The sequence below is a fragment of the Esox lucius genome, chromosome 10 (genome assembly GCF_011004845.1).
Source record: "Esox lucius isolate fEsoLuc1 chromosome 10, fEsoLuc1.pri, whole genome shotgun sequence".
In the NCBI taxonomy this organism is placed as follows: domain Eukaryota; kingdom Metazoa; phylum Chordata; class Actinopteri; order Esociformes; family Esocidae; genus Esox; species Esox lucius.
Window position 1 is genome coordinate 30,734,858 of NC_047578.1, and position 9,906 is coordinate 30,744,763.

Below are 9,906 nucleotides of genomic sequence, written 5' to 3' on the forward strand. Positions count from 1 at the left end.
CTAGCTCCTGCTCCTCCTTATTTAATTTTACAGGCTAGAAATGCAAACATACTTTCTGGAGCAAATCCAGCAATTCACCTTCTCCAAATTATTGGACTCACCTCTTTCGTTTGGCTTAACCAAAATATGCCCAGAGCGGTGCAGTTGTTTGGCTTTGGGACTACTAAATCAGTGTTGTCAATGATTGCTCTTGGAGGTGGAGTCATGGCAGTTCCGAGGCGATCTGGGTGGAGGCGAGGCGAGTAGAAGCGGGTGGAGGCAAGTAGAGTCGAGCCGGTACCATGCAGTGGGAAAGCACCAGAAAAGTCACACTGATGCGTCCAGGAAATGGGCTACTAGTGTCGCGTTCCTAGTGTCAAGACACCACTAAACCAGAGACGACGTCAGATGCGTCTTACCTGAGAAAATGAGAAAAAGATGTGGACTGTTGCTCAGTGTTCCAAAGTCCTCTTTTCAGATGAAAGTACACTTAGTATTTCATTTGGAAATCAAGGTCCCAGAGTCTGGAGGGAGAGTGGAGTGGCACAGAATTCAAGTTACTTGAAGTCCAGTGTGAAGTTTCCACAGTCAATGATGATTTGGAGTGCCATGTGATGTGCTGGTGTTGGTCCACTTTGTTTTATCCAGAGTCAATGCAGCTGTCTACTAGAAGATTTTAGAGCAATTCATGCTCTGGTTCTTCTGACAAGCTTTGTGGAGATGCTGATTTCCTTTTCCAGCAGGACTTTGGACCTGCCCACAGTGCCAAAATTACTGGTAACTGGTTTGCTGCCCATGGTATTACTGTGCTTACTGTGCCAATACAGGCCAGCCAACTCACCTGACCTGTATTGTCAAGAGGAAAATGAGACCCAACAACCAGACCCAACAACACAGGCAAGCTGAAGGCCACTATCAAAGCAACCTGGGCTTCCATAACACCTGAGCAGTGCCACAGGCTGAATGCCTCCATGCCACGCCGCATTGATGCAGTAATTTGTTCAAGAGGAGCCCTGACCAAGTATTAAGTGCAAACATTAGCATACTTAGGAAATCTTTGCAGGTGTATTGTTAACATTAGCATTAGCTGATTAGAGCTCTTCTTTGGTCAACATTTCTATATTATACATTTTTTAGTCTAATATTTTTTGAAATTGTATTTTTTTTTTCATTAGCTGTAAGCCGCAATCATCAAGATTGAAATATAAAAGGCTTGAAATGTTTCACTTCATGTGAAATTGATCTAGAATATATGAAGGTGTCACTTTTTGATTTGAATTATGGAGAACTTATGAAGAACTTTTCCACCATATTCACATTTTTGAGATGCATCTGTAGGTTATTGCGACAGCCCTAGCCAGATGATTGCTCACCTTTTAACAAGATCTTGTAACCAACAATATTTAAACAGTTTACAGAAAAAAAATTTAAGATCTTGAGGAAACACTTAACATGCTTGGAATGTTAAGTGTCTTTTTGCGAGAAATAGAACCCCACTGCTCTGACTGGTAGAGAGTATTCTTAACGTTTAAATGCAATTCCTGACAAAAATTCCTACTGATTCTTCAAGGTTGCTGTTGACCTCTAGATAGCCTCTCTTATTAGCTGTTCCTTGACATGTCATTATTTTTTTGAGGGACATCCTGATTTCTGCAATGTCCTGGTGATGCCTCCTTTTTGTTTCATGGTGGTCTTCAGTGTTTTGTGTTATGTAATGTCTTCGAAATTATTTTATTATCCCTACCCTGATCTGTACCTTTCAACAATATTTTCTCGATTTTTGTTAGCTTTTTGTGACCATGGCCATATCTGCAGTACACAACAGGCCTAATCAGAATCATTTCAGTTAATGTCAGGTGATGGCAAATTACCTTTGTGCTTGATTTGGCATGTGGTTGGTAAAATCTGAACATGGTAACAACACCTGTTATAGTGTACACACTTATGCAACAAAGGCACCCCCCCAGCTTTTTTCCACTTTAATAGTCTTTACACGGTCCTATTAACGGTAAAACAGGTCTGACATGATTAGTCTTTCAGTCTTTTCATAAGCAAAGGCTGACTTTTCAATATGGGTTGTGTCAAATTTGGTCCCTCTGTCCCTACTGTGATGGTTTCTAAGTAAATAGTAATGTCTGCAACTCTGATATGCACCCCTGGTGATTTATTCAAACCCGCAATTCTGGAAATGTTTGACAAATTCTCATGGGAGCATACTGAAATTGCTGCCGTTACTTTTTATTTGATACCTTTTTGAATAAAATGGTATCACATTTTCAGATCTCCCTCTCCGCCAGATAGTAGGCGAAGAGTGTGTTGCCTTTATGCTGAACTGGAGAGAGAATGAGTACCTGACCCTGCAGGTTCCTCAGCAACTAGTCATGAACAACCCCTATATCAAGGTACGAACCTAATAAAATGATATAATACCTCTCTGTCTGACTTTGAAAAGTATATGTTAATCTTTATACATTTCCAGATGGATCAAAACAACCAGATTGGTTACTGATTCTTGATTTGGAGAATTCATCCATATTTCTCACAGTTGAGGGTAGGCAGGATACAAGGTGCAGAACTGGAGTACGACATTCCTTTAATTTGGTTTACAAAAACAACAGACAAAAGAAGTGTCAGCAACCAATGACTAAATGCACATGTCATAAACAATAATCCACACCACACAGAAGGGCAACTTAAATAGGATCCCCAATTAGAGACAACGCAGAGCAGCTGCCTCTAATTGGGGACCAACAACAACGGGGGACCGGCACTGGAGGCTCAGGGTGGATCTTGCACCCCTGGACCAACATAGAGATGGCTAGGAGCATCACTATTGATAGGACCTGACAATATTACTTGACTGCCATAATATTCAGTATTTCTACCCATACTGTACATTTTCCCAATCCTACTACTCCTAAGTTGCTGCTAGTTTTCTTTATGTATATTATTTTATTGCCATACTTGCCGTATCTAATATTTAATACTACTACCTGTAGTATTTGCTTTGAGTTTTTCAGTACTCTGCTAGTTTATCAGTTATGTATATTATCGCATTTTTTTTGCTATACATTTTGCTTTAAATCATGTTCTTAATTCTTACTACCTAGAAGTCGGGTGCCATGTCACAATAATTTCATTGTGCAGGATGATGCTGTGTTATGTTATACGTTTGATAAATAAACTTGAAACTTAATTTAAAATGTTTCTCCATTTTCTCTCTTCCCTTGGCACACTTTTCGAAACCAATAGCTGGGTCAGCTTCTGGCCTCCACCTGTAAAGAACTGCCCGGTCCTAAAGAGAGCCGGCGTACAGCCAAAGAGTTGTGGGAGGTTGTTGTGCAAATCTGCAGTGTCTCCAACCAACACAAGAGAAACAGTGATGGACGTGTCAGCCTCATCAAACAGAGAGAGTCCAACATGGGCATCCTGCAAAGGTAAACTGGACGGTAGTCAGAGATAGTCAGTGTCTACTACAGAAGATGTGCTATGTAAGAGAAACATGATAATGCTCATAGACGATACCCAGGTTTTGAAAAGTATCGTAAATAAACCATTGTTTATTCTGATAAAATGTTGTGTTCATTTTAACTGGGAAGTTCTGAGTAATGAGTGTGTACTGAACATAAAATACAAGTGCAGCATGTAAACATTTTAAATATATTACTGAGTTAATATGTATTTCACATGACTGGGAATTATCGATATACATCTACTGGTCATATATACCTTATAAAAAGGTAGTGGCATAGAATGCTATCTGGTATGATGAAGAGTGCAGATTACTGTTTATGCACAACTTATGTTGTGAATATTACAACTGCACACTCACTTTGCTTGGAAAGTGACATTGTGTTGTGACAAAAATGCAGATTTTAGATATTATTTTTTTGTCCCCAGGACAAGGTGCACCTTTAATCATGTTGCTTAATCAGCTTCTTCACACCTGTTACATTGATGGATTATCTTGGCAAAGCACAAGCTCACTAATAGGCAAATAAGCACATTTCTGCTGAAAATCTGAGTGAAATAAGCTTTTCGTGCCTATGAAAAATGTCTGGGATTTTTTAGTTCAGATAATGAAACATGGGACCAATACTATACTTGTTGCATTACAGTAAATTATTGTTCCGTGTAGCAATTGTCCTTGTACATAATGAAAATATAGGTAGATATCAGTAACGTAAGTCACCTCCTTACGTTACTGATATTCCATGTATTATTTCTTCAGGAGCCGATTCATCACTTTTGTCAAGAAGCTCCGGGAGCCACTCGTATTGACCACCCTCATCTCTCTTTTTGTGAGGTTCCATAGCATAGTGCGGGTAAGTTCAGCCACCTGCAGATTACAATCCCTTCCTCACACTGGTGCCTGCTTATAACAAACATTCCTTCATGGTTGAAACCCTTTGCTTCTCTACACAGGATGATATTGTCAATGAAGTGACCGCAGAACACCTTGCCATTTGGCCATCAACCTTGGCAAAGTATAAAAACAACTGTTATTTTTTAATTTACACCCAGCTAATAATCAAAATAGTGGAAATGTTCTATAGAAATGAACAAATCTGTATTTTGAAATGTGTTGCTTATTGCATATATTTTTACTAAAAGCAGATTTAAATACTATATAGCATTCTTAGTATACAGTATGTCATTCAAGTAGACAAGACAGAATTCAAACACGTCTAATGTCTTGACACTTGTTTAAAAAAATTATATATTCTGATATTCTGTAAATTCACAGTTTATGAAGACTTAATAAGATGTCTTGTAGCATGCAGGCAGTGGATGTGGAGGCAGTGGCAGTGACCGTCAAAGAGATTGTGACCCATGCACTTACACTGAACCCAAACAACCAGTCTTGGCTCATCACACAGGCTGACATTTACTTTGGTAAGCAGCATGCAAATTGTGGTGCAAGAAACTAACCTAGGGCTAGTTGTAACAAGTATCTCGATTTAGGGTTAGGTTAATCTCAGAATGGCTTGACACAAACATGACCCAGTAAAGATTTAGTAAATAGCTAGTTGTCAAGTCAAATAATGTCCATCATTCCACCCTTCCCCCAGTGACCAACCTATACTCTGCCGCGTTGCATTTCTACCTCCAGGCTGGGGTAGTTTGCTCCGACTTCTTTACCAAGGCTGTGGCTCCAGATATCTACAATGACCAGGTAGCGTAACAGTTTTCTTACTGGAGCCTCAAATGCAACCCTAGTAGTCCCTATGTAGTTTACTACATCTGAATAGGGCAGATGGGGGCGCTGGACAAAATAGGGAATGCCTGTATTGGGAATCGGGTGCCATTTTACAGCTGAAGTCGGAAAGTTTACATACTCTTAGGTTGAAGTTATTAAAACAAATTTTTCTACCACTCAACAGATTTCACGTAAAAAAAACTATAGTTTTGACAAGTCGGTTAGGACATCTACTTTGTGCATGACACAGTTTCACTTATAATTCACCATATAAAAATTCCAGGGGTTCAGAAGTTGTCATGGCTTTATAAGCTTCTGATTCTAATTGACGTCATTTGAGTCAGTTGGAGGTGTACCTGTGGATGTATTTCAAGGCCTACCTTCAAACTCAGTGACGCTTGACATAATTGGAAAATCAAAAGAAAACAGCCAAGACCTCTGAAAAATTGTAGAGCTCCACAAGTCTGGTTCATCCTTGGGAGCAATTTCCAAACGCCTGAAGCTATCTGTACAAACAATAGTATGCAAGTATAAATACCATGGGACCACGCAGCCGTCATACCGCTCAGGAAGGAGATGCTTTCTGTCTCCTAGAGATTAACATACTTGGGTGCAGAAAGTGCAAATCAATCCCAGAACAAAAGTATCTATAGTCACAGTAAAAAGAGTTCTATATTGACGTAACCTGAAAGGCTGCCCTGCAAGGAAGAAGCCACTGCTCCAAAACCGACATAAAAAAAGCCAGACTATGGTTTGCAACTGCCTATGGGAACAAAGAAATGTCCTCTGGTGTGATTAAACTAAAATCAACTTTTTGGCCATAATGACCATGGTTATATTTGGAGAAAAATGGGGGAGGCTTGCTAGCTGAAGAACACCATCCCAATCATGAAGCACGGGGGTGGCAGCATCATGTTGTTGAGGTGCTTTGCTGCTGGAGGGACTGGTGCACTTCACAAAATAAAACTTATGTGGATATATTGAAGTAACATCTCAAGACATTAATCAGGATGTTAAAGCTTGGTTGCAAATGGGTCTTCCAAATAGACCCAAAGCATACTTCCAAAGTTGTGGCAAAATGGTTTACCCAACTTATTGTGGGAAGCTTGCGGAAGGCTACCCAAATCATTTGAACCAAGTCAAACAATCTAAAAGCAATGCTACCAAATACTTATTGAGAGTTCACATACTAATTGAGTTCAGGAATTGTGAACAATTGAGTTTAAATGTATTTGGCTAAGGTGTATGTAAACTTCCAACTTCAATGGTAGGTGCAGTCTTTGTTTGAAACAACAAACAATCCTGGATTTACCCCTGTCTTTTCTCTGTAGGTCCTGAAAAGAATGATCAAGTGCTGTTCGATGCTGAACTGTCACACACAGGTCTGACATTTTCCCTCTCCAGAAACATAACAGTTCTTATTCAGCATGTGGACATTTTGTTTTGAACTTTTTAAAGGCTTGTTGTCTTGCCATGTTGTCTTGCTGATTAGGTTGCAGTTCTTTGCCAGTTTTTAAGGGAGGTGGACTACATGACAGCATTCAAAGCTCTTCAAGAACAGAACAGGTACAGTGCGTACTGACAACACCTAATTGAAGAATAGCCTGGAAAGACAAATGTAGGCCTAAGTGTGCCATCTTGCCATTACAGTCACGATGCCATGGATTCCTTCTATGACTACATCTGGGATGTCACCATCCTTGAATATCTCACTTGTATCCTTTCACTCAGTGATTTTCTTTGCCTTAGTCTTTGACCAAGTGTGACAAGATTTGGAGTTATGGTGTTACAAGCCTAACAGCACATACAGTGGGTATAGAAAAGAATCACCCCCCTTTAAAATAATAAAATGTTGTTGCTTTGCAGTCTTAAATGAAATCGGACAGAAAAAATGTTTTATTCAGCTGTATTTACAACTTAAAACATCCAAGTGAAAGATATAATACAAACTTGTCAGGAAAAAAAAATTAAAAATGAAAAAACAGAATCACTGAGTTGGAAAAAGAATCACCCCCCTCCTAAAAATGACTTGTAAACCCAACCAGGTGTAGTTAATCACCTTCTCAATAGCATACAAAGCCAATTGACTTTCAACTGTGATCAGCTATACTGTGTCATTTTGATTAGCTCAGCATGAAACAAGCTTTTCCTGAAGCATTTCAGTCCTTGGTAGTGCAACTGAAGACAACAATCAACTATGGGTGGCAAGGCATTGTCAAAAGATCTCAGGGATAAAGTTGTGGAATAGGCACAAGTCAGGAGATGGATACAAAAAAAATTCAAAGGCTTTATCAGTGCCTAGAAGCACAGTGAAATGTATTATAAGAAGTGGAAGGTATTTGGTACAACACAGACCCTCCCTGGGTCAGGAAGTTGCTCCAAACTGGACGAAAGAGCCAGGAGGAAACTGGTCAGAGAGGCTACCAAGAGGCCTACAGCAACTCTGAAGCAGTTGCAGGAATTCATGACAAAGAGTGGTCATTGTGTGCATGTGACAACAATATCACAAATTATCCACAAATGTGGCTTGTATGGGGAGGGTTGCGAGAAAAAAGCCACTCCTCAAGAAAGCCACATGCTGTCACAACTGAGCTTTGCCAAAATGCACCTTGAAGGCCACGTGGAAAAAGGTGTTATGGTCAGATGAGACTAAAATTGAATTATTTGGCCTCAACGCCAAACAATATGTCTGGCGAAAATCCAATACAGCTCACCATCCAAATAACACCATTCCTACAGTAAAGCATGGAGGTGTTAATATCATGTTATGGGGTTGTATCTCTGCAACAGAGACTGGAGCACTTGTCAGGATAGAAGTAAAAATGGATGCGGCAAAATACTGTCAAATTCTTGAGGAAAATCTGCTGTTCTCTGCCAGAAAGTTGTCAATGGGAAGAAGATTTACCTTCCAACATGACAATAACCCAAAGCACACAGCAAAACTGGCCACACAGTGGTTGAAGGAGAAAAAAGTGAATGTCCTTGCATGGCCTAGTCAGGGCCCGGACTTAAACCCCATTGAAAATCTGTGGAATGACTTGAAGACAGCAGTCCACAAACGGTCACCACCAAATTTACTGAACTTGAGCAGTTCTGCAAAGAAGTGGTCAAATATTGCAATGTTTAGATGTGCAAAGTTAGTAGACATATCCCAACAGACTAAAGGTTGTAATTAAAGTAAAAGGTGGTTCAACAAAAATACTGACACAAAGGGGTGATCCTTTTTCCAACTCAGTGATTGTTTTATTTATTTTTTTCTGACATGTTGGTGTTATCTTTCACTTGCACTGAGTAAATACAGCTGAATGAAACAAAAACTGTGTCTGTCTTCATTTCAGGCTGCAAAGCAACAAAATGTGATTATTTTAATGGGGGGTGATTCTTTTCTATACCCACTGTATTTTAGCAGGCAAGTTGATGAAAACATTCAATTTTGACCTTGACTGCATAAATGCAGACATCCACCATAAAAGGGGTGAGACTGAGAAGAGACTAATTGCGGTAAGTCATATTTCCACTGAAAAAAGTAGTTACCTGCCAGCTTAGCTCGTCTGACAGCTGTGCATTAAAAAGCCTAACCAAGTAAATATTAGTGGGTGTATATTTTTCCAAATGACTGAAACACCTTCGTAATAGAGATTCTTTATTGCTGAGTTAATGGGTCCCTGGGGCCTGTATCAAAGTGCTGATCTATGATCTGGTGTATTGTGATAAAAAAAAAAGGCTAAAATGGTTGTAGATCAGCAGTTCAATGCTGAGCTTCTGTGGCTATAGGCCCTGAACTAGGTATATGTTTAAGAACTGCCTTTAGGGTTTTGCTGAATAACAATCAAATCACTCTACAGATCAAGGCAATTGGACAGACAGAGCTGAATGCCAGTAACCCAGAGGAAGTTTTGCAGCTGGCAGCCCAGAAGAGGAAGAAGAAATTTCTGCAAGCTATGGCCAAGCTGTACTTTTAGATAAAAAGAGAGAAACTTCTGGGGAAAATGTGCATTTCTGTGGTTTCAAATAAACTTTTTCAAATAAGTAATTCACCATTTGTACACAGAAAACCTAAAATGTGTTATTCCCTGTAGTCAGATGGTAATTCAGTGAGGTACATGATGTCCTGTTTTAACAAATACAAATCAATGAATTACCTTTCCGCAGTGTTGAAGTTTAGATTTCACCTCGGTCATTTACATTTAATTGGATATACAATATCCAATATCAACATAAAGTAGATATAAAACCATATAGTAGAACCTCGGATTCAGGAGGAACAGTGTGGTTTTTGTCCGGGCTGTGGAATTCTGGACCAGCTCTATACCCTCTACGGGGTAAGGCATTCGACTGTGTCCCTCGTGGCATCCTGTGGAGGGTGCTTCGGGAATATGGGGTCCAGGGTCCTTTGCTAAGGGCTGTCAGGTCCCTGTACGACTAGGTCCGCATTGCCGGCAGTAAGTCAGACTTGTTCCCAGTGCATGTTGGACTCCGGCAGGGCTGCCCTTTGTCGCCGGTTCTGTTCGTAATTTTTATGGACAGAATTTCTAGGCGCAGCCAGGGGCCAGAGGGTGTCAGGTTTGGGGACCACACAATTTCGTCTCTGCTCTTTGCGGATGATGTTGTCGGGTTGGCCCCTTCTAACCAGGACCTTCAGCAGGCACTGGGACGGTTTGCAGCCGAGTGTGAAGCGGTGGGGATGAAAATCAGTACCTCCAAATCTGAGGCCATGGTCCTCAGTC

At 40.2% G+C, this 9,906-nt stretch overlaps 1 protein-coding gene across 3 annotated transcripts in view; it reads left to right on the forward strand.

The window, feature by feature from the left end:
* Positions 1 to 9,208, forward strand: part of ints8 (integrator complex subunit 8) — a 34,727-nt gene extending 25,519 nt beyond the window's left edge. For 2 of the 3 annotated variants that reach the window (XM_020044356.2, XM_020044355.2), the window contains exons 17-27: positions 2,260 to 2,381; positions 3,232 to 3,416; positions 4,211 to 4,304; positions 4,405 to 4,466; positions 4,757 to 4,875; positions 5,052 to 5,155; positions 6,511 to 6,561; positions 6,672 to 6,745; positions 6,830 to 6,894; positions 8,637 to 8,680; positions 9,025 to 9,208. In XM_020044356.2, the coding sequence (XP_019899915.1) occupies positions 2,260 to 2,381; positions 3,232 to 3,416; positions 4,211 to 4,304; positions 4,405 to 4,466; positions 4,757 to 4,875; positions 5,052 to 5,155; positions 6,511 to 6,561; positions 6,672 to 6,745; positions 6,830 to 6,894; positions 8,637 to 8,680; positions 9,025 to 9,141 (1,037 nt within the window). In that variant the 3' untranslated portion in view covers positions 9,142 to 9,208. Of the gene's footprint in view, positions 1 to 2,259; positions 2,382 to 3,231; positions 3,417 to 4,210; positions 4,305 to 4,404; positions 4,467 to 4,756; positions 4,876 to 5,051; positions 5,156 to 6,510; positions 6,562 to 6,671; positions 6,746 to 6,829; positions 6,895 to 8,636; positions 8,681 to 9,024 lie in introns of those variants that run through there. The other variant, XR_002196306.2, reaches the window with a different exon arrangement.
* The last annotated feature ends 698 nt before the right edge of the window (positions 9,209 to 9,906 follow it).